A 25503-nucleotide genomic window follows, 5' to 3' on the forward strand; every position below is an offset into this window, starting at 1 on the left:
ATGTCATATTTATTTGCTGATTTGAGTAAATTTTTACTTTTCGAAGCTGATGTTCCAAGCATGCTTCAATATTTAATGAGCTTGAATGGTTTCATTGTTTGCAAGTTTGTTTAAACCATGTTTATTGTTGAAGTGAATTTTTGTGAAATCTGAAGTTTATTAACTGTTCATGATCAAAAAAATTACCTATTCATTGTTACCGTCATCGTGTTTTGCACGTCAAGTGTTTAGGTCTTCGTGCACAGCCCTGTGTCTTGTTTCTGAAGCCAGTAATGCAAGGTGTTGTCCAATAGACTACATGGCATGCATTAAGCTTCCCTGTGTAAGGCTTCCTTGTATGTCATGTGGTACGATTAAATGGTTTTCTTTTAAAACCAGATTGCGTAAACACCAAAAGCATGTTTATGGATCAAACAGCCAATAACTAAAAGTCTGGCCTCTGCCTACATGGACACATAATGGTGTTCATTCACCTCTAAGTTAGTTTAACTTCTGAATATTATTAATAAAAAAAGAAAGTCCATCATCTTGTCTGACATTGTGGGGACGGAATCGCGGGGGCCCATTTGCAGGCTAATGTTGCATAGACGATGGCCCCTCTGATGAACGCAAGATGCCAGCAGAGACAGATGGAGGAGCCTCTTGGACGCCGACCATTGATTTCCAATGATTAGCATTAGGAAGCAGCCCTTTTGATTACTGCCTGGCAACCATGAACATGTCCATTGAGTTTTAATTAACAGAGCGAGATGCATTTCATTAACATTTAAAAATAGATTGAGATCTCAAGAGATAGTCAAGTCTGGCAAGAGAGATTCGATTTGAAACTTTACCGTGAAGATTATCTGCTTTTTGCGTGTTTAGTATGTGACAAATAATTCCTCTAGACAAGTTTTTATCTAATTCTGTGTTCAAAATATGACAGTAAATCTTAATAAACTCATACTGTACATTTATGTAATTATCTACACACATAAATGGTGTTTTATTTTCAAAACAAGGGTTCGTAAGATAAAGTTCGCAAAAATGCAAGACAAGCTTATAAAGAAAATAATACTTGTATCGAATGTAAAAAAAACAAAAAACAAGCACATAAATAAACATATACATAAACAATCTTATACATTTTGACAATCAACTCAAAGGGTTCCCAAACCTTCTAACCAATTAATGTTCTTTTTCAGTTGTTTGTTGTTACTGGATTTTTGAAAAATCATTTTATAGAGATTCCTGGGTCGATGTTCCATGGTTTTTCCAGAATACTTAAAATTCCCTTTGAAATATACAGTATTGCAATTTTTATATATTTCCAGGTTCTCCATGACAGTGGAAACCCCAAAGACAGAGGTAAATTTATTACATGTAATTGTAAATTCTGAAAGGCACATAAAAGCAAAAAATCTGGGAACCCTTTCACAAAACATTTTTTAAGGCTAAAAGTAGCTCCTAACACAACTCTTAAAAATTAGGGCTGTGTCACTCCTAATTTTTGTCTTTGTCATTCTGGTTTATACTTTGGAAGAAGCCAAAAATTTTTTCTCCTGGATGAACTAAAGCACCCTAGGCGAATGAAGCCGCCATTTATACTACACGCAACGGCGTTTTAAAATTTGTTCTTTTAGTGTGATGTCACGTGTTTAACATACTGTTCCAGCCACAAGTAAAGCCAATAATGCAGGTTTTTATCTCTGTGCCCCTTATTAAACTAAATTAATTTAAAAGTTTCATTAAACTTGTCACGGACCCTTTCACTCTGAAAAACTCAAATCTCTCTCCACTTATTTGTCGTGGCTACGCTGTCTTAGTAGACTTTGTGTTACAAATCATGTAAAAAAAAAAAAAAAGTATACTTTCACACAATCTCAGAGAGACGGGCTGCAAAGTTATCCATTTTAACAACAATAACCTAGGTAACAACTCCTCCGCTGGCAAGTGCGATTGTAAATAAAAAGTAATGTCCATACCACACCCACGAATAGTTTTAACCAATCATAAACGCTCTTCGACCAGCCGAGTTCTGTTGGGTCAACAATGTCTTTTACATTTTACATTTATGCATTTGGCAGATGCTTTTATCCAAAGTGACTTACAGTGCCCTTATTACAGGGACAATCCCCCTGGAGCAACCTGGAGTTAAGTGCCTTGCTCAAGGACACAGTGATGGTGGCTGTGGGGATTGAACCAACAACCTTCTGCTTACCAGTTCAGTGCTTTAGTCCACTACACCACCACCACTCACATCTCACCAAACGAACACCTTGGCGGAACAAATACGTCACTGCATTTGGTCATCGTTTGTAGGCGAAATAAGCGAAGCCTGTTTGCCCAGTAAGTATAAATGAGCCTTTACTATTATCTTAAGATTTCCTTTTTTTCTCTTAGCAGTTTTGTAAATAGGTTTTAAGCAAAAACTCCTAGCAAGGAACTCTTTGTAGAACTCCTAATGGTAAGATAAAAATCTTTGTGAATACGGGCCCTGGTTTATAGGGTCAAGGATGCGGTTTATGAGATTTTTATGGAATTTACATTGTAGTGTCATATCAGTTAAGCTAAAACACTCTGGAACCTTAATTTAAATAAGAATTAAGCGAAATAAAATAGCATAATATAATATTTATATAAACAGGAACCAATTATGAAAGAAAATACTGTCAGGGCAAGCAGTTAGCATCACCAAAATCTAATTATACATAAATAAACAGACAATGAACTTTCAGTGGTCCCGTTATGTGTAAGACAGCAATTTGACATCATACGAGCCTTCCACCTGAAAATGGAACAGAAACAGCGCATGTTGGCTCAGTGCAAAAGGACGATAATGACGACACAGGTCATATGAAGTAAAACTCACGTCGAAGCGTCCGATGGAAGCTGCAGTCTGGCTCGCCTGCATGATCTCAGTGAGCGCCCACATCTGCTGAATACTGGAGGAAACTGTCTGCGGGTCTGGAAGCCCCTGATGACCAACACACAAACACACACACACAATAAATAAATACAGTATTGGTCTGTTTATTAAAGCTGTAGTTTAAGAAAAAATTTTTTTTTTTTTTTTTTAATTGTCACCATTTAATCACTTTCATTTAAAATTAAATAAATATAAAATTGATGGACAACGAGATTAAATAATAAATAATTCATTCAACTTTGGCCTGTTCCTCACACAAAGCTATCACTCACGAATCGGATGAACTTCTTTCATAATTCTTTTAATGGTGCTTTTACCTCCTTTTTGAAGCTTGAACGCTTCAGTCCCCATTCAATGTAATAACACAGATAAGAGCATGGAAAACAATCTTCAAATTTTCCTTCAAAAAAAATGAATATTTGTATGTGTGCAGTGCTGGTGCAGATTTAGTTTTGACCAGCAAATGGCAGTAGAGACTAGGAAAATAAACAACCAACACAGAATCCATGAGGGAGGGAGACAGGTAGGTAGACAGATCATTATTCAATGGGTCTATTAATAAACTTAACATATAATCACTACATCTATTCTCCTCAATAAAATACAATAGTTACAAAAACAAAATAAATATGGTTAGTCCTCTGCTTTTTAGGTGGTGAAACAATATAAATAAACCTCAAGATCATAAATATAGCTACAGAGAGAAAAGGATAATTTGCACAAAAAAAAAAAAAAAGGAAAAAAAAGCGCTATAGAGACACTCTGAAACCATCAAACAAGTGTCTTACATTTTCGAATGCAAATGACAGATAAATAAGACCTGGGACGTGATAACAATGCTCAGTGATTTAAAAAAAAAAAAAAAAAAAAAAAAAAGACAACCCACAAGTTTTATACATTTCCATAGGTATCCTTTCAGTCTGTTCTTCAGGCTAAAGCTTCAGATAACACTTCAGAGCTGCATAAATGCATAGAAGCTAAAGGAAGCTTGTGTTGTTAAATGAAATGCTATTAGCAGTCTTTAAAGAGATCATTGTACATGCTGCTAAACAACAGGTTTTTCAATATTCATATGGCTAATAAACATTTATACAACAAAATATACAACACAAAATACTCACATTCAAATCAAGAGGAGCCTCTACAGGTGTTAGAGTGGATAACCATGCGGAAACATCCCGTTTGGAGTCCTAGAAAGACAAAACATTTTATCTATGGTTACACATTCTACCTGTTTTAGTCTGGAAACAATGGTGGAAATAAATCAGTAATGAAACAAAATAGAAATTAAAACTAAATCATTGCTTACAACAAAATAAAATCTAAGCAAACCAAATAAATAATAATAATAATAAATAATAATAAATAAATAAAAAAAAAACAAAGCAAACCAAAAAAAGGCCAAAAAACAAAACAAAACCTAAAAAACAAAGACAACAAAAGCAAGCAATTATAGGCCAAAAAACTAAACAAAACAAAAAAAAAAAAAGCAAAAACAAAGCAAAACAAGGAACAACACAAACCCAAACAAAAAACAGAGCAAAAACAAGACAAAAACTAAATCAAAGAAAAAAAAAAAAAACACAAAACCAAACAAAGAACAGGCAAAACAACAAAGCAAAACAAACCACAAATAAAACAAAGCAAAACAAAAACAGGACAAAAAACAAAGCTAAACAAAATAAAAATATAGCTGCAAGCAGCGATGACGGGCCCAAGCACCGTGGGTCCATTTCCACCCAGTGGCTTTCGGAAAACAATGCATGATGGACATATGCACCATGTAAACAAGGTGACAAGTAAACAAGACACCATGTCTTATCTTCTGCTCAGACATAATGGTAAACAACTTTGATGTGTGTGGCAAATATAATAAATGTGTAATTATGGCAAGTGCGAACCCCTGAACAGTCCAAAAAAGAATATTGTTATTTGACTTGTTGCTATTACATTATCATGCAAGATATCAAGAATCCCCTTACCTTATTAAATTTGACACTAGTGTGAGTAAATCTGATGTGACGGGTGAAAATAAGAGGGGTTGTTTTTTTCAAAATCTATTCAAAGTGTCACATTTCTTGCTGCCAGCTGGAGGCCCTATGACCATGACCCACCATAGCCACATTCATGTCATAAGCGTGATTAAACATATGGCTGAGTGTGTCAAATACACCCGAATACACTACAACATCATGTCATTTGATCAGTTGCCATGACAACACTATTTAAGATATCAAGAATCCCTTCACAATTTTACATCAGCTGTGTCCTGACATTATTCTAAACAATTTTGAAACGATTCAGGTAAATACGTATAAGAGGACTATTTTAAATTCTGTTGTAAGAGCCACACTTCCTGCTGCCAGTTGGTAACGCTATGACAGTGACCCACAGTAGCCACATCCGTGTGATTAGCCCCCAAGACCAAACATACAGCTCAATTTTGATCTAAATCACACAATGTACGCAGAAGGAATGAGACACTTCCTGTTTCCCATTTTTTGCCATTAATTTATTGTCTCGCCATGGCAACATCGTTCAATATATCAAAAATCAGTTAGCAATTTAGCATTTTCAATGTCTTGGCATAATGTTGCCTAAATTTGGTGACAGTCACATGAATCCCCTAGGAGGAGTATTTAAAAGTTCAGGGCCTGCAATAAAAAATAAATAAATCCAAATTCAATCCAAAATGGCCGACTTCCTGTTGGGCAGAGCTAAAGACTGCAATTTTGAACGTTGTCCAGCTTGATGAGAACAATATATTTACCAAGTTTGGTGACTATAGGTGAAATTGACCCCACCACCAGAGATTTTTAGTCAAAAGGTGGTGCTACAAAGCCCGCCTTACACGCCCATGTGTGACCTTTTGCCCAAGCCTAATGGCCGACAAACTTTGATGTGTGTGCAAAATTTCATTTTTGAAGCATGTTAAGTTCCCCAAAAGCACCCAAAACCTTGAAAAGAATAATAATAATAATAATAGTCCTTAGAAGAACAATAGTGCCTCCGCACTTTCAGTGCTTGGGCCATAATAATCTTTAGAAGAAAAATAGGGCCTTCGCACTTTCAGTGCTTGGGCCCTAATAAAAAAAAAACAAGAAACAAAGCAAGTTATATATACTATAATATATTATATAGTAAATGTTTTATTGTATTGTTGATGAGGGAAGAAACAATTGCCTACAATTTGTCAATGTTACATATTGTAGGGTTAATGTCAGCCTATGGTTTTTGCTCCAGGTTTTCAAAGGGTAAATCTCTGGGGAGTGTTTTATATTTTTAAAATGTTAAATAGGTCTGGTTCCAAGTTAACATACAAAGTATGGATAGACATACTTTTGCAATGACAAAAACATATTTCAACAAAAACAACAACATACATACCTCTTTCATGTATGGATAAATGTTAATTTCCTCAATGCTGAAATGAAGCCATTCTGAGGAGGGTTGACGCAAAATGAGTCTGACTGTCGTCACATTATCAGGTTCAGTCAACATCTGAAAATCCAAGGAAAGATCTCAGCAAGAAGTAACACAAATTTGGGAGAATATTTCATCTTTTATAGAGTCTGACATTGACACTAAAAACATGTTTTCATGCCTTAATTAACAAAAAAAAAAAAAAAAAAGAAAACTTGACAAATGAGGCACTGGTTTCACGAGTTTTATGCAGAAATGGCTTTTCAACTAAAAAACTGTCACATCTGCGAAACAAATATGCTCCAAACGCTTAACTTTTTTGCTTGGGATGATGTTTGTTAAGTACATAAGCAAAACCAAAGTTTTCTTCAACTGTAGCTGACAATAGTGATACACATGAGATGGTTTGTACTCAGTCATTTATTTGAGCTTGTATGTGTCAGAGATTTGCTCCATAAAAGCTCCTGCAACAAAGCTGTTTCATCACTGATCATTATGTTTTCACAAATGTATAAAGATTTTATAACAAAGACACTGTAAGGAACATAACTTTATAGTTTAAATATATATACACACACACACACACACACACACACACACACACACACACACACGGGAGACTTTACATTGCATTATACAATGTACTATGATACTTATTGGTATCAAATTAATTATATTTATCATAACCAACTTTTTTCTTTGTTTTTTACTTATGCACCAGCATGTTGCTAAGCTAATAATGTGATTCCAAAGAGCATAAATTATAATTTTTTTACGATATAATACAATATAACAGGGGTCACCATCCTTTTTGACATGAAGTGCTATTTTTTACTTTCCTTTTGATTGGAACTTGCAGTTTTGAGAAAGATCTTGCTGTGTGCAATATGCATCAGATGGCCTGTAAACTATCAGTGGGTGATCATTTGGTATATCTTTACCCAATGGCATGTATGGGCATCTCTACATACATACTCCAAAAACAGAGCAGCAAAAATATCACCTTTTTTTCATTAGCAGTTTACTGATGCAGAGGAGTCACCTAGGCTGCCAAGACAGTTATCTGCTTGTTTTTCTTTTTTTTCCAGACATTTTGAGGAGGTTTTAAAGGGCATCTGCAGAGAAACCACGCAGATGCCACATGGTAGGGGTGGGTGGTATACCAAACTCATACCACGGTAACTGTATATAGTTTTCCGCAATATTGTATAGTTATTTTGCTCAAAATTCAACTCCAACATTTTTTATATACACTGATGAGCCAAAACATTATGACAACCTGCCTATGCTGTTGGTCCTCCGCATGCCGCCAAAACAGCACTGACCCGCCAAGGCATGGACTCTACAAGATCCCTGAAGTTGTCCTGTGGTATCTGGCACCAAGACATTAGCAGCAGATCCTTCAAGTCCTGTAAGCTGCGAGATGGAGCTGCGGTGGATCGGACTTGTTGGTCAAGCACATCCCACAGATGCAATTAGATTGGGATCTGGGGAATTTGGAGGCCAGGGCAACACTTTGAACTGTTCATCATGTTCCTCAAACCATTCCCGAACAATGTGTGCAGTGTGGCAGGGTGCATTTTCCTGCTGAAAGGGGCCACTGCCATTGCCATGAAGGGATGTACCTGGTCTGCAACGATGTTTTGGAAGTTGGCAAAATTGACATCAAATTGACGTCCACATGAATGGCGGGACCCATGGTTTCCCAGCAGATCATTGCCCAGAGTATCACACTCCCTCCACCGGTTTGTCATCTTCCCACAGTACATCCTGATGCCATCACCCAGGTAAATGAAGCACATGTACATGGCCGTCAACGTGATGTAAAAGAAAACAGAACTCATCGGACCAGGCGACCTTCTTCCACTGCTCCAAGATCCAGTTCCGACCCTCGCGTGCCAATTGGTGCTGCTTTCGACAGTGGACAGGAGTCATCATGGGCACTCTGAGTGGTTTGCGGCTGCGCTGCCCCATACGCAGCATGGTGCGATACACTGTGTGCTGTGTCACATTCCTCCCGTAACCATCATTCAAATTTTCTGTGACTTGTGGCACAGTAGACCTTCTGTCGGTTCGGACCAGATAGCCTTCGTTGCCCTCGCACATCGATGAGCCTTGGGCGTCCAACACCCTGTCGCCGGTTTGTGTTTTGTCCCCCCTCGGACCACTGTTGGTAGGTACTCATCACTGCTGACCGGGAGCACCCCACGAGCCTTGACGTTTCAGAGATGATCTGACCCAGTCGTCTGGCCATTACAATTTGGCCCTTGCAAAGTCGCTCATGTCTTTACTCCTACCAACATTGACACATTGACTACGATAACTGATTCTTCGCTTACCATCTAATCTAACCAGACCTTGACATGTGGCCTTGTAAAGACATGTTCAACGTTATTCATGTCACCTGTGAGTGGCCTTAATGTTTTGGCTCATCAGTGTATTACACAGCCATAAATTAATGCCTTTTGATAAGTCAGTGAATTAAATACTTTGCAAATGAAAATTTTGTCATCTCATTTGATTAATTTATGTTGTATTTGGAACTTGATGGGCACCATTGAAATGACTAGAAATAAATGTATCTGTAAAAAATCTGTACTTGCATGTTATCATAAAGCTCCATATAAGTGAGAGGGAATGTCCTTGCCATTTTAAAGACCCATGAGGACACTCTTTCAATATTCCCTTACCTCTTAAGGAAGACTTACACATTGCGGTGTCTGCTGGCATCAAAAACAGCTTATACCGATAACGGCAGATGGGGTGAGAGCTCTACCGCGTCCCAGGCGAGTTTCGATGCAAATTTCATTTGATGACACAAAAGGTGCCCACGCAGCAAAGAGCTTTCTGTCCAATCATCTCCAAGTTCATTCGAGGATACAGATATAATATCTACGTGTCTTTGAAACAGAGCTAAAAGCATAGAGAGAGCCTGATCTCAATACATTAAAGCTGTCATTACAGAAAACTCACAGATCAAAGATCAGGGACAGCAGATCCCCAGAGAGACACAAATGGGCCAAGTCACCGTGATGACAAACAAAATGTTCTCTGCACAGCTTCGATTATGCTACGATGGCTGACAGAAATGTTAAAGGGTTTTTTTAATTGAAAACTGATGATATCCTGCAGACACAAGGATATCCTGGAAACTGTAATGTCTGGTGTTTTGGAACAATTTTTTTGCTTGCACAAGCAGTGATTTTGCATTTGTCACCACTACAATATAATATACATACTGAAACTTGCCCAGTCATGCAAGAAATAAATTGTCAGCACAGCACAATTCAAAGAATTCCCAATCTATAATAACTATCACCAATGTACCCTTGAATAAGACACATAACCTTAACTGTATTAAATGGTCATCTAAATGACAAGGTAATAAAAGGTGACGCAATGCCAAGGACATCTGTATGATGCAGTCTATACAATAAAAATAAAAATTAGGTGGTGCTATAAGCACTTTTATCTTTCCCCTTTATATTCGCAACCAAATGGGCTAGAATTAAACTGTCATAAATCAAGTGAAACAAAACGTCTACAACATATGTCAAACGTTCATTTATTACAGTTTGTTATGGTCCTCGAATCTGATTGGACGAGAGGTGTTCCAAGAGTGCTGATACCTCAAACTATCAGCACTGGGATGCTTTACAGTTTGTATCACTCAGCTTGTGTGCGTGGTGTTCCAAACTAACATGTAAGAGCAAAGCAGATGTGTGAGACCAGAGCAGATGTGTTAATTTCATTTATTTCTGTGACATTAAAGATTTAAGCCAGCAGGTGGCAACTGTCTTGTGTGTGTTATGAGCTGACATTGACAAACTCAGTCAGTCAGTGCGCAAATTTCTTTGAAGTCTTCCAGAATTGTCTTACTCCAATGATCACTCAGATTACTACTACACTATAGCTGAGAAATAGAGTTAAACTTACAGCCTCAGCATTTCTGCCGATCACAGCTGAGAATCGCGACAGATGGAATAATCAAACACGCTCAGGGCGTCTACCTGATATAAGTTTTAGAGTTGAAAGAAGACGTAAACTTTCAACATGGCGGAGGAGAGAACGCTTTCTGTGTCGGTGTGGAAATAAGAGTTCCCCAAGAAATATATTAAAATGAAACTGGCATACTCCATGTTTTCTCTCTGACACTACACTCAAAGCACTTTACATTAGGATCCACCTGGATGATGCGACAGCAGCAATAGTGCGCCAGAACGCCCACAACATACTAGCTATTGGTGGAGAGGAGAATAGAGTGATGTAGCCAATTCAGGGATGGGGATTATTAGGAGGTCATGATTGATAAGGGCCAAAGGGGGGAATTTGGCCAGGACACAGGAGCTACACCCCAACTCTTTGCGAGAAGTGCCCTGGGATTTTTAGTGACCACAGAGAGTCAGGACCTCGGTTTAATGCTTCATCCGAAGGACGGTGCCTTTTTACAGTATAGTGGCCCCGTCACTATAATGGGGTGTTAGGACCCACACAAACCGCAGAGTGAGCACCCCCTGCTGGCCTCACTAACACCTATTCCAGTACACAATACAGCACTAAGTTTTAATAAGTGAATTTGGGCTACGACCAAAAAAATTTATTGGCTGATATCTTTGATCTTAATGATTTGATGAATCAATATGTATCAAGAGGGTCTCTAGATGATGCATGCAAAATTGTGTGCGAATCAGACCAACGCTCTAGTAGTCGAAAAAGTATTTTTCGAAAACTCAAATCAGCGAATGGAATTGAAATCAGAGATATATGTTTTGTAACGCTAATGTCTGCAAACAACATACCTACAAAGTAACTAGAGAGAAAATATGGTTAACATTTCTCATAGCTGTCTAGTTTTATTGCTATCTAGTGGCATTTCCATGTTTGATGAAGGCAAGTTGTAAATGTTTCTCAATGTGTGTTTTTATGTGTTCTAATGTTCTCGTGGACTTTTTCGACGTCATCATCCACTGCCGAAGTCCAATTCCAACACTCAAGAACGAAAGTACAGAGAATTCATTAAATTACACGGATGTGCTCTTAATCAGGCTGAGTTGAGGATGCATCGGATGGGGACTTGTGAACAAGAAACCCATTTGAAGTCCCAGAAGTCATAGCGGCACTACGGTGGCAGACGAAGGACATTTATTGTTTTGTTTTCCCTCAAGAGTTTACCGCATAAGCTCATGAAAAATCTGATGGTTCATTAGAGTTGTCATACTCCGTCAGCATTTGTTGTTTTGTTGGGCATCCTTTTAGTAAAGTAATAAACACATGGAGGAAACAAGTGTTAACAGACTTTTTCCCTTTTAAAGTGTCACTAGTCCTGCAAAACCTCACTAGTGTGATGATAATAATGCTGTCGCTTGTGTGATAATGCCAATAGTTCTCTCACTGGCTACAAATGTGCTGGGATGGGCAACTGCGCAACAGGAAGGTCACAATAGATGCGTTCTATGTCCTCCTGTCCTACCGAGTTCGTTCTTCAAAGGTAGCTTGGCAAGACTGGTCTTCATAAGAATGCAAGTCCGTCCTCTGCGTTCTTAACACTCAGAAACAACCTTTACAATATACTTTGTATCATAAACTGAAACTAAAATCAATTTTCAGTCAATTAATTAGATTTTTTTGTAGTTAGTTTTCAAGTAATGAAAACGTATACTAGTTTAGTTAAAGTTTTCCCCAATTACGTTAGATTACATTTAACAAAATTATTTTCATTCAGTTTTTGTTTGACTTCTTCATAAAAATACTACACAAGAATGTGGCCATGTACGCCCTGTTTGAAACGTTGGAACTAAAATCCCTCCAATTCTCCCTGCTTAATAAATGTTTTTCTTTCTTCCCCATCTCTCTCCAGTGACCTTGGCCTACCTGCTGTCTGTAAATGGAGAAATAGTCATGTGATCCAGCTTCCGCGTGTGGATTGGCCATCAGGCAGTGATTTCTCAGACAGGTGACCCACTTAGCAGCTCCTTCATCTCTCCGCTGCGCACGCACCGTCAGATATGCCGTGTAGTAGTTCTTGAAAGAAATCTCCTGAATCTAGACACAAGCACAAGGGAAACAAATGCACATTAAGTGTATTAGTAGAATGAAGTGTATCCTATATGAGCTGATGGCGTACAGTGAGAGATACTCACATTCACAGGTTCTGCGAGGGTGACGTCTGTTATATAGACGCCAGGGCGAGATGAATCGGACACAGCGTCTCCAATCTGCAGAGCAACGGGTGACTTCACAGTGCAGCTGACCAGTTCAACACTCATGATTGACATCAAAACTGTGAAATACATCAAAATGAAGCTAGACATAGGTGGAGTCACATAGTAATCTTGTGCTGATATCTGAAAGGTTGTAGGTTCAAACAAACAATTACCAGTATGCCTTTAGCCGGAACACATAACCTCAAGTTACTGCAGGGGAACTGAAGCTATAATAAGTGTACTCTGGATAAAAGAGTCTGCTAAATGACAAAAGTAGTAACTAGGAAGTTGTACAGCATTATTCTGGGCTATTTGAACATTTGTGGTCCAACCATCAGCATTCTGTAAACTTAGCAGCCCAGCAAATAAACTGTAATTAATCGATAAAAATTTGATCACAGATTTAGAAAAAAAAGTTTTTAAATAAAATATCCCAGAATTTACAAATGCCCAAGTATTTTGTAATCATTTACAGCTGAAGTCAGAAGTTTACATACACTTTAGCCAAATACATTTAAACTTAATTAGTAGAGAGAATTATTTATTTCAGCTTTTATTTCTTTCATCACATTCCTAGTGGGTCAGAAGTTTACATACACTTTGTTAGTATTTGGTAGCATTGCCTTTAAATTGTTTAACTTGGGTCAAATGTTTTGGGTAACTTTCCACAAGCTTCTCACAATAAGTTGCTGGAATTTTGTCCCATTCCTCCAGACAGAACTGGTGTAACTGAGTCAGGTTTGTAGGCCTCCTTGCTTGCACACACTTTTTCAGTTCTGTCCACACATATCAGATTGAGGTCAGGACTTTATGATGGCCACTCCAATACCTTGACTTTGTTGTCCTTAAGCCATTTTGCCACAACTTTAGAGGTATGCTTGGGGCCATTGTTCATTTGAAGACCCACTTGTGACTGAGCTTTAACTTCATGGCTGATGTCTTGAGATTTTGCTTCAATATATCCACATAATATTCCTTCCTCATGATGCCATTTATTTTGTGAAGTGCACCAGTCCCTCCTGCAGCAAAGCACCCCCACAACATGATGCTCCATCCCCTATGATTCACGGTTGGGATGGTGTTCTTCGGCTTGCAAGCCTCACCCTTTTTCCTCCAAACATAACGATGGTCATTATGGCTAAATAGTTAATTTTTTGTTTCATCAGACCAGAGGACATTTATCCACCAAGTAAGATCTTTGTACCTATGTGCACTTGCAAACTGTAGTCTGGCTTTTTTATAGCAGTTTTGGAGCATTGGCTTCTTCTTTGCTGAGCAGCCTTTCAGGTTATATCAATATAGGACTCGTTTTACTGTGGATATAGATTCTTGTCTACCTGTTTCCTCCAGCATCTTCACAAGGTCCTTTGCTGTTGTTCTGGGATTAATTTGCAGTTTTTGCACCAAACTACATTCATCTCTAGGAGACCGAATACGTCTCCTTCCTGAGCAGTATGATACTTGCATACTATTGTTTGTACAGATGAACATGGTACCTTCAGGCATTTGGAAATTGCTCCCAAGGATGAACCAGACTAGTGGAGGTCCACAATTGTTTTTGTTTATAAGGTCTTAGCTGATTTCTTTTGATTTTCCCCATGATGTCAAGCAAAGAGACACTGAGTTTGAAGGTAGGCCTTAAAATACATCCACAGGTACACCTCCAATTCAGTACACTTCCTATCAGAAGCTAATTAGCTAATTGTCTAAAGGCTTGACATAATTTTGTGGAATTTTCCAAGCTGCTTAAAGGCACAGTTAACATAGTGTATGTAAACTTCTGACCCACTGGAGTTGTGATATAGTCAATTAAAAGTGAAACAATCTGTTTGTAAACAGTTGTTGGAAAAATTACTTATGTCATGCACAAAGTAGATGTCCTAAACGACTTGCCAAAACTATAGTTTGCTAATATTAAATCTGTGGAGTGGTTAAAAAAATTAGTTTAAATAACTTCAGCCTAAGTGTATGTAAACTTCTGACTTCAACTGTATTATGTTTAACATTTTGCATTTATTTATTTAAATTTAATTTATCTTTTGTAGTCTTGTATTAGGCTAGTGTTACTATTATTATTATTAATAATAATAATAATAATATTTTGTATTTATATAATAATATATATTATTATGTTTTTTTTTCATTATATATATATATATATATATATATATATATTATTTATTTTTTTTACCCATGTCTTACCCCAAAGGACACAGAAAAACTAATCACAGGTATATTTAAAAACATAAGTTACATTTTAATGCAAAAAGAAAATATCTACTAATGTCTCTGATAATATCTATTTAATATCTAAAAAAAACTATATTTAATAATTTAAAAAAAATATTTGTATAGTTATATTTTACATTCTTGTATTACTATTGTTGTTATTATTATTAACATCATTACTTAAAAAGTATACATATACATTACTTATTATTATTTATATTTAACTGTATTTAATTGTTTTACCTATGTTTTACCCTGAAAGACAGAAAAATACAAATCAGATTTACAAGCATAATTTACAGTCATATACAAATATATTTGAATATCTCTGATAATACCTAGTTATTTCACATAAATATATATTTTTTTAAAAAAAAGAAAAACAAATTGCATTCTTGTATTATTATATACATTATCATAATTTATTAAGTATTATTTATGTAATAGTATACTGTAATAATCTAATATTATTTGTATTTAATTGCTTTACATAATAAAAACCACATATTTACAAACTTAATTTATATTTTAATCTCTGATAAATCCTAATATTGAATGGTAATAATTTATATATATATATATATATTATTTATCTTTTGTATTCCTGATTGTTTTTTTAATTATGATTGTTGTTGTGAAATTTAGGATTTTATTAATTTTGTTATTATCAATAATAAATGTTACGTCTATGTTTTACCCTAGGTCAGACAGACAGACATACAGGCGCGCGCGCGCGCGCACACACACACACACACACACACACACACACACACACACACACACACACACACACACACAACTAATAAAAACCTATATCACAGATTTACAAATATGATTTTTAGTTTGTAAAATATTAATAGAGGGTGACGTGACAAACAAACAGCATCTGCAAAGAAAAATAAAGGTCACCAGGTTTCGACATACAGTCCAAGTGCATCACTGCAGTACTCACTTTATTCAGCTGTTTGTCTGGTTCTGTGGGTCAGAAGAAACTTGCAATTTGAGACCAGTTTTGCTTAACAGATGCAGATGCTTAAACGCTTTAAAGCAGCAGTGTCATTTCAGTGAGCTTTGCAGGATTCATTAGGTTTATAGCAGCATGTGTTGATAGTTGCTGTACCGGATCTCTCTTCCGGTGTGATGTGTGACATGTTTCTCTTAAAGGGCCAGCTTCATTATTTCATTAAACATTTTTTATTTTTTTTTATTTTTTTTATATATCAAACTGATAGTCCTTTTTCACAGACTGTGACGACGCGTTTCCGCCTTATTTATCTGCATAAATATCGCAAACGTTTTTTAAATTATATATATATATATATATATTGAGTGTAATCCACCACTCTCATTTATATATATATATATATATATATATATATATATATATATATATATATATATATATATATATATATATATATATTGTTTCTTTTCAGGAAAGTCATTTAAACGTTATAGTGGAAATTTTTTTATTTTGCTCTTGGAGCAAATGGATAAGTGAAAAGCCAGACAGCACACATACATCTCTGAGATGTCTGTTTTAGATCTTTTCATCTGGAAAGCATCACAATCTAATTTACATCTGCTAAACATCTTAAAAAGATCAGAATTACCAACATTCTAAATCATAAACGTCTCAAAGACATCTGCTGAATGTCTTATTGACATCTGAGAGGAAACGTGTTATAGACATACTGAAGATCAAACAATGTAAAAAAATATGTTTTCCAGATGTATACACAGACATCAAATAGATGTCTAGGTGATGTACATGTGCTATCAGGGAATCATATGTACTGTGATCTCCCATTCACCGCTGTCGAAGTTTACCCTGCAAACGTTAACTTCCGAATTTCAAAACCCAGAATGTGAAAAAGGTCTATGCAATTTCTGCAATTTCTGCACGGTTATTACTACTACTACTGATGATGATGATAATAATAATAATAATAATAATAATAATAATAATAATAATAAAGAAATTTTATTTACAAGGGGTTCCAAAAACATATTACACATTAGGTACAGTTTGTTCTTTATTATTACCAAACTCCCTTTCAAAGCAAGTCAGTCCTCTTGGCGGCCATCTTTGGAATGCTCCCGGGCAGCTATTTTCTATTTAAACAAGTGGCATAAAAGTACAATTTCTTGCTACCTGAATGGGGAAAGACCAAAATCTCCAAATATTTGGTCAAGATTACAATCAAAGAACATATTGAAAATCAGCAGTAAAATTTGACAACACTGGTATCATAAATTGTGCTTCTTTACCTAGAATGCACAAAAAAAAAAAAAAAAAACACTATTTGTCAGGCTGGTCCAGCTAATGTGCACGTGGGTTCTTGAGTTAATTGACAGGTTATGTCTTTATCTAAGGCTACATCCACACCAGGGGCAGGGCTACAAGGGTGGCATGGGGCGGCAGATGCCATCCTAAAAATGAGCACTGCCACCCCACTTGCCACCCGCTCATGTCCTGGAGACACCCCTGGTCCACACTAATATGTTTTCGTTTGAATACACATCTTTTTTTTGGCCTTCCGTCCACACTGAGACGTCATTTTTGACAGCAAAAACTGAGCTTTTCGAAAACACTCTCTCTAGTGGATACATTTAAAAACATAATCTTCACACTGCAGTGTGGACAGGGGAAACACAAATATCTGAAAACGATAACATATTTGATGTCATGTGACACACCCTTACAAAAAAATCTAAACTAGCCACAAACTTACCGCAAATTTGCAGCTAATTTGCTGCTCGTTATTTTCACATGCAAATGAGCATTTGATTCGCCACAATTGTTTGCCAGAAGTTTGCAGCTCTTTGCTGGTAGTGGTGAACCTCTGGCAAACCTTTGGCAACAATGGACAATTTGACGCAAGTTTGCAGCAAAGCTCATTTGCATCTGAAAATGATCAATGGTGAATTTGCGGCAAGTTTGCAGCAAATTTGCCATAAACTCTCAATTTTTCGTTAGGGCAATCATGTGATCCATTCAACCCAAAACAATCAAGATGGTGGCCCATGTTGTAGTGGCACTGTTGTGCCTACTATCCACTGTGTTGTTAAAAATTGTAAAAGACCTTCACTGCAGGAGGACACAGGAGAGCGGTTTCCTCACAAGTAAGGCTTTAATTAATATACTCCAGCGCTTTACAGCTTCACAATAACTCAGCAGTTTCACAATAATATCTCTTCACAATAATAATTCATCAGTTTCACAACAACAGCTCATCAGCTCCACAATAATGTTTCTTGCCCCTGACTCTCCCTCCGTCTGCTGGTCGCGTGGCCACTTATATGCTGCTCTCCCCATGCTCACTGGAATTAGAGACAGGTGTTAGACATAATTTAGCTCAGGTGTCAGCACCCTTACTGCTTTCTCTCTCCCAGGACGGACGCTGGACCATGCCCCCGCTGCCACATATCCCCACCGCCTGACTCAGGCCCCCCATTTCTGGAAAGGAAGTCAGTAACAGCCATCTGCGCCCCTGGAATTTAAAGGGCTGGAGAGCCAGATACCACCAGGTGATCCGCGCGTTGGTATCCTTCATGCGGTGGAACCATTGGAGTGGGGCGTGATCTGAGCAGAGGGTGAAGGCCTGCCCCAGCAGGTAGTAACGGAGAGTGAGGACCGCCCACTTGCTGGCCAGACACTCCTTTTCCACGGTGCTGTACTTTGTTTCCCTCAAGGAGAGCTTGCGGCTGATGTACAGCACCGGGCGCTCCTCCCCCTCCACCACCTGCAAGAGCACGCTATAATGAGCTGCCTGGAACACAATTTCCCGGCGGCTCCGTGGTATTAAGAGCTCGGTTGTATCTTCCTTAGTTTGAGCGTCCTGCATCACTCTATACAACTGCCCGTTTATAACTGCGAAATAGGGATATGAAAGTGCGATATTCGGCTGGAGTTGTTGACCATCGATCACTCTCACTTGGTCACAGTTGTGCTTGAGGGTTTCGTCTCACAGCTGCTCCAAAGGGAAATCCCCTTCGGGAAATCCCCCGAGGATGGGAGAGGCTGCAGCGGGAAGAGTGGGAAGGCACTGAAGTCACCGGAAAAGGGATAAACTGGCGCGAGCGAGGAGCCAGCTTCGGCGGCGGGTTTCCACGCCTCCGGGGTGCAGGAACAGGACCTGGAGAGAGGACAGAGTAAGAGGGGAGGGGGGAGGGGAAAGAGATGGGAGGAAACACAGGGGGAGGAGAGAGAGAGGGAGAGGACTCTTCCGCCCTTGGGCACGCCGCCATATGGTCCTCCGCCAACTGGACCGCTTCCTCCAGCGACACTGGGCGATGGCACTGGACCCATTCCGCCGTCCCTTCTGGAAGCCGGGGATCAGCTGTTCCAGCACCACTTTGTCGACCACGTTGTCGACGCCGCGGTCCCCCACCAGCAGCCATTTCCGGCAGGCATCACGGAGCCACTGAGAGAAGGCGAACAGGCGGCCAGCTCCTTCCAGCTTCATCGTGCGGAACAGTTGTCGGTATTGCTCTGAGCTCCGGCCGACCCGCTGCAGGATGGTCTTCTTCAGGTCGCTGTAGACCAGGAGATTAGCCGCCAGCAGTTGTGCTGCAAGCTGGGCTTCCCCGGTCAGCAAAGGGATGAGCCCGGCCATCCACTGAGCATGCGGCCAGCCCCAGATTTCAGCGGTGTGCTCGAACAAGTCGAGGAAGGCTTCCGGGTCATCTTCTACCCCATCTTCATCAGCGTGGGTGGGGACAGGGGTCTGCTGTTGTCCGGGATCACTGCCAGGGCTTTCTCCTGGTTGAGAAGGCTCCGAATGGCCTGCTGGTCCTCTGCCTGAGCTCTAAGGACCTCATGGAAGTGGCATTCCTGATCTTGGCAGAGCTCAAGCAGAGCCTGTTGGTGGGTCCGATGTAGGTCGGTGAGGGACTTGATGATGTCGGACAGTGGAAAGGACTCCATGGGGCGTGCGGTCTTTAAACCAATTCCCGGGTTGCGGCACCAGTGTAAAAGACCTTCACAGCAGGAGGACACAGGAGAGCGGTTTCCTCACAAGTAAGGCTTTAATTAATATACTCCAGTGCTTTACAGCTTGACAATGACTCAGCAGTTTCACAATAATAACTCTTCACAATAATAATTCATCAGTTTCATTCATCAATAATTTCATCAGCTCAACAATAATGTTTCTTGCCCCTGACTCTCTCTCTGTCTGCTGGTCGTGTGGCCGCTTATATGCCGCTCTCCCCATGCTCACTGGAATTAGAGACAGGTGTTAGACATTTAGCTCAAGTGTCAGCACCTTTACCACTTTCTCTCTCCCTGGACGGATGCTCGACCACGCCCCCGCTGCCACAAAGATAAATATTACTTTGTACAACCTTCACATTGCATTCCTTTAAAGATGACATGAAGTTTACTTGGACTTGTTGACCAGCGACAGAATACGAGGACAATTGCGTTTCAGACCATCGCATGCGCAGTAAGGGAATCTAAGAGTTTTAGTGTGGATGAGCAACTTTTGGAAAAACGTTTGAAAACTGCTGTGTGGACAGAGAAACACCGTTTTCAAATGTATGCAGATTCATTTGGACATAGCCTAAAAGGTGACTGGCTCTTTTACTTGTAAGGCTTCCTGTTCTACATCCACCCTTGGGTGTTCCAATTTCTCCCATTTATTTTAATACAAATGCTCCATCTTGCGCTAAATATTCTCTGTTATTACTCAATACTAGTATTACTCGGTACAGCATGTATACTCTCTACTCTGTATGTGGCAAGTTGTCATAATGAAAATACTGTTTATAGACAATCATTTGAGAAGAATACCTTTTATGAAAAGTGAAACACTATCTAAAGTAAAAAAAAAATAAAAATAAAAAAATCCACAATCTATCATGCACTATAGGCTATTTAAGGGGTGTTCAGCAATAATTGAGAAATTAAACAATAATGATACTTTCAGCATTTTGTAAAAGCAGTAACTTTTGGCTGTTCATTATCATTGAATATAATGAGTTTAAGCAGAGTCAGAAAGCAAAGAAAAAAGTCATGAAAGAGAGCGTAACAACAAATGTGGCATTATCCAATATAGGCCACACTGAATTATGGAATGGAAGGCTACTGGTTTTAAATAATTTATAGTCAAGCTCAGTTCTGCAGTTTTCTTTGCTGTGTTCATACCTTTCATGTCCATTTGAGGTTCACAAGGACTCAAAGTCTCCATTATGCTGTGGTTTGCGTCAGACTTCTGGAGCATAATTGTCGTGACTGAATACTGCACCATGACAACCATGAAGACGATTAAAACTGCTCGCTGTAGTCCTTTGTGCTTTATTGTTTTTGTTTGCATATACTGCAGTTATGTGATTCTTACGTATCTAAAAGTAAAGACAAGTGCAATTTAAAAATGCATTAAGAGGTTTGTATTGATACAGCACTTCCATTGGTTTCACCTAGAGTATTTGAATTCAAGGTCAAATGATGACATCATGAATCTATGCAGTGAACAATTTTCAAAAAATAAATAAAAATGTATTTAGTATTAGTTCACGTTACCTCCTGCTACAGGCAGAGGGCAGAGGCGTTCTTCGGCTGTAAACACTTGCACTTCTGCTATGTGGTACAACATGTACTGAATCTGTACTGAAGCCACTATGATTGGTTTTAGCACGTAGCCTTTATGAAATACATTTAGGTTCCACAAACGTGTCTACTGTTTGGCATGCATGACAGGGCATGCTCTTTTTGTCAAAGTCATGATAATTAAAGATCTATAATTATTCATGAGATTCATACTAAGATTGTTGATTTAGTACTAGGCTAGAGGGAATAAAGGAGATAATCTTGAATTACAGAGTTGCTATAGCAGGTTCTTTTTCTTCAGGATGTATGTAAGGTCTGTAATTTCATACACATTATTATTATTTTATGGGTCTTTAACCATTATTTTAGGATCTCTTTGGTGGATAGAGAGATATATACAGTATATAAAGGAAAGAGATAAATATTAAACAAAACTGACTGTTGCATTTTAAACCTCACCTAACATCGTTTTTATTATAACAATAACAATAACAATATATTTACTATATTTATGTGAATGATTAATATTTTGTGTGTTTATGCAAATCTGAGTTTGTATTTTATTTGTATTTATTAATTTGAATTTTATACATTAAAAATATTATTATAGTTGTATTATTATTATTTATATTATTATTAATAATAATAATAATAATAATAATAATAATAATATGTTAATGAGTGATTTAATTAAATATTGCATTAATTTTATTAATTTTAATTTAGGATTTTTATAAACTATTGAAATGTATTACTATTATTATTATTATTATTATGTAAATTATTATTTTTAATGAAATAATGCGTACATGCAAAGCAGAATTTTTCTGTTAATTTTGTTTATTAATTGTAACATGTTTATAAACTATTATTATAATTTATTAGCATTATTACTATTATTATTATTATTATGCGAATGAGTAATTTTTCATGAAATAATGCATTGATTTGATTTATTAATATAAATTTTGCGTTTTTATAAACTATTATCATTTATTAGTATTATATGAATTATATTTTTTTATGAAATAATGTATGCATGCAAAGCAGTATGTTTTTAATTTTGACTTATGTTCATTGTATTATATTAATTTTAATTTGATATACTTATAAACTATTAATATAATTTATTCTTATTACTTTTATTACGTGAAACATAAAATATTGAATGAAATAATGTGTGCATGCAAAGCAGAATTTATAATTTATTTGAATTGTATTCATTGTAATTTTATTAATTAATAAACTGTTATTATAATTGTATTATCATTATTATAATTATTAGTATTAGTATTATTACTATGTGATTGGTACATTTTTAATGAAACAATGCTTGTACTCAAAGCAGATTTGTATTTTAATTGCATTTATTAATGTTACTTTTACACATTTAAAAACTATTATTGTAGTTTTATTGTCATTATTATGTGAATTATAAATTGTTAAATAAAATGATGCATGCAATGAAACATTTGCAAGTCTTGCAATATGTTGTAAAAACATAAAATAATTAAAATAATAATAATAATAATTCACATTAGTTAGTGTGTGTCCAAGGCAGAGAGAGGAAGAGAAAAAATATTTTTTTTAACTGTGAATTGTTTTCAATAGATAGTAGAACAAATAATACAGCTTATCAGTGACAGATTCTTGCTTGCTAAATCAATACACCCACAACAAAAATGAAAAGCACGTTATTAAAATGTCCCCCATTGCCCTCAACCAGAACTGCACACACCCTCAAAACAAACACAACATTACGAGAAAAACACATACGCCTTGTCCCCAGGATGCTACACTGGAATGCATCCAGGATTTTATAGAAATGAGTGACAATTTCAAAAGACAGCTCTTCCAGGTTCGCATTGTGAAATGGGATAACAATGCTCTCCCAGCTGGGGCCAGGACCAGCCTATTGGGTATTTAGGCCCTGGGCTTTCAGACCTAAGCTGTGCATAATCACATTGCCAGTCTTTACAGACTCTGTCCATCACAACCAGAGGTTTACATGCGCAGTCCAGCTCTCCAGACAAAGGCAGAGAATTATACACCCCCTCAGAGACATGCTACATGGTTCGCTCTGGCTGAAAAGCAATGGAAGGACAGCCTACGGGGAATGAAGATGACTTGGAGGGGAAGGATTTATCATCAAATATGTTTCCAAAATGAGCCACTCTGAGTTAGACACCTCAAACAGAGTGACTCAGTAATTACATGTTTGACGATACCCAAAGAAACTGTTTTCATTTAGGTTTGGTAAGGAGGTACAACAATAAAAATATTTAATCTAAAATGCAAGGTTTCTTTTTTGCTCATTGATATTTAGAGATTGTAGCAAGACATTGTAGCTATAACTAGCTACATCGGAGAATGCTACGAACCTTTTGATTTCGGTTAGGATGTAGGGCAATTGTTTGCAACAGCTGCAGTGATAATCCCTTGACAAACAAGAATTTAACCCAGACTGATCTCTCGAAAATTCGGCGACAGTAGGTTGAATGTTTTGTCTGCTAAAATCGTATGTATGCTTTCTGAATGTCCGAACTGTCCATTTTGTGCACACTAGACATTGTAGATTTAGGGCACCTACACACTGGTTTATGCTACATCAGATGCTGTCAATCTTTTGGTGTCAATGAAGAAGGTGTGTTGCAAGGATGTATAGGGGAAGGGTTTGAATTTGACTGAGAAAGTTTTAACTTAAAGGGGTCTATAATACCAGGAGAAAGCATCTGTTTGCATCTACCAACAGGAGCTAACTAGCCAATGCTAACAGGTCAAACCTTGTGCACTTGGGGCAGAAAACACATAAACAACACCAAAACGTGAGAAGTTTTTTTTTTGTTTTTTTTTTCAAATGGGCAGTTCTTATGGCCCTGCTGCATAGTTTATTTCCAAAATCCCATTTTAAGGTAGTCTTAGCTTAATGAATAATAGATGTGTTTTGTGAAGCATACTTTCAGTATGTAGGTCATTTAGGACTTTGTATCTGAAAGTGTAGCTAAAACGTTACGGGCCCTTTGACTTGAGCTGAAATGTCACTGTTGTAGTTTTGGAAAAATCTTTCTGCTTCATCGAGGAAAAAATTTTGATCAGGGAGATATTGAAAACAGAGAGAGCTAATGCCCATTCCAGATGCCATTATCAAGAGATCCATTAACTGTATCGCTGTGTAAAGAATAGCAGCAAATTGAGCATGTGTTCATCGGCCATGCATTGTGAATCGGGGTCTGCAGTGAGAGAAAATCTCTCGTAAGTGCTTTGTTGCTTTCAGCCAGACTGATTGAAGTATTGTGAAAGCTTTTGAAAGAAACACAGACACTTTCATATTTTATTATTTTTCTATATGATTTGAACATTCTGATGTTGTTTGATTATTTGATTTGTTCTCTCTTGAGAATTGAGTTGGCGACAAGTTGGCAGTTGGTTAATAAAATATATCAAGCATACTGTATATATTGAACTGCATTTACCCTATTGGCATTTAGTTTGATTTATGCTTAAAACAACAAAAATAGGCCAATGGGTTGAGAACAGACCGATCACACAGTTAATTCGGCAACATTTTTAAAGGTGCACTTTTCCTTATTTAAAAAGTTTAACTCCTAAAGACATGAATTGTAATTTTGCAATATATGCAGGAAATCATGACCACTCACATTAAAATGAAGATTCCAGTTATTTCAGTAACCTTATAAATAGGGATGTGCCCATGCGGATTCATTCAAATAATATATAAAAAATATTTGTTTGATTGATTATCCAAAAAGCACAAGGATAAAGCAACATTTTAAATAAACATATCCAAAATTACAAAGAATTTATGAATCTGTGTATCCAATATTTCTAAAGTGTAAACCTTATGAATGAAAATGTGCACGTTGTGATTTCAGAACGGATGGGCACGGTCTTAACTCTGTTTGCTGTCTCTGTTAATTGTGCGTGTCTGGAGCTTGTCTGTAACGAACTGGCCATGGAGACGGTGTTAGGATCCATGTGCAGGAAGTTTATTAAAGTACACAAGCAAACAATCCAAATCGGCAGGCAAATAAAGGTACAGTAGTTGTTAAGCAGGCGGTATAATCCAATAAACCAAAAAGACAGTCCAACAAAACAAAGGGGTATCCAAAGTCAGTAAATCCAGGAAAACAGGCAATGGTCATAACAAGAGAACAATCAGCAATGGC

The 25503-nt window shown here is 37.4% G+C and overlaps 2 protein-coding genes across 2 annotated transcripts in view; one reads left to right on the forward strand and one right to left on the reverse strand.

The window, feature by feature from the left end:
• LOC127438444 (metabotropic glutamate receptor 7-like) overlaps positions 1-25503 on the forward strand; it is a 647223-nt gene that overhangs the window by 408171 nt on the left and 213549 nt on the right. The window lies entirely within an intron of this gene.
• Positions 779-15893, reverse strand: LOC127438458 (nicolin-1-like). The gene is made up of 7 exons (XM_051694067.1): positions 15716-15893; positions 12472-12611; positions 12203-12373; positions 6296-6409; positions 4030-4098; positions 2852-2956; positions 779-2767 (listed from the first exon to the last, which is right to left on the reverse strand). Exons 2-7 carry the CDS (start codon positions 12604-12606, stop codon positions 2726-2728), a joined length of 636 nt encoding a protein of 211 aa, XP_051550027.1. The 5' UTR covers positions 12607-12611; positions 15716-15893; the 3' UTR covers positions 779-2725.

This window comes from Myxocyprinus asiaticus, chromosome 49 (assembly GCF_019703515.2).
Source record: "Myxocyprinus asiaticus isolate MX2 ecotype Aquarium Trade chromosome 49, UBuf_Myxa_2, whole genome shotgun sequence".
Taxonomy (NCBI): Eukaryota; Metazoa; Chordata; class Actinopteri; order Cypriniformes; family Catostomidae; genus Myxocyprinus; species Myxocyprinus asiaticus.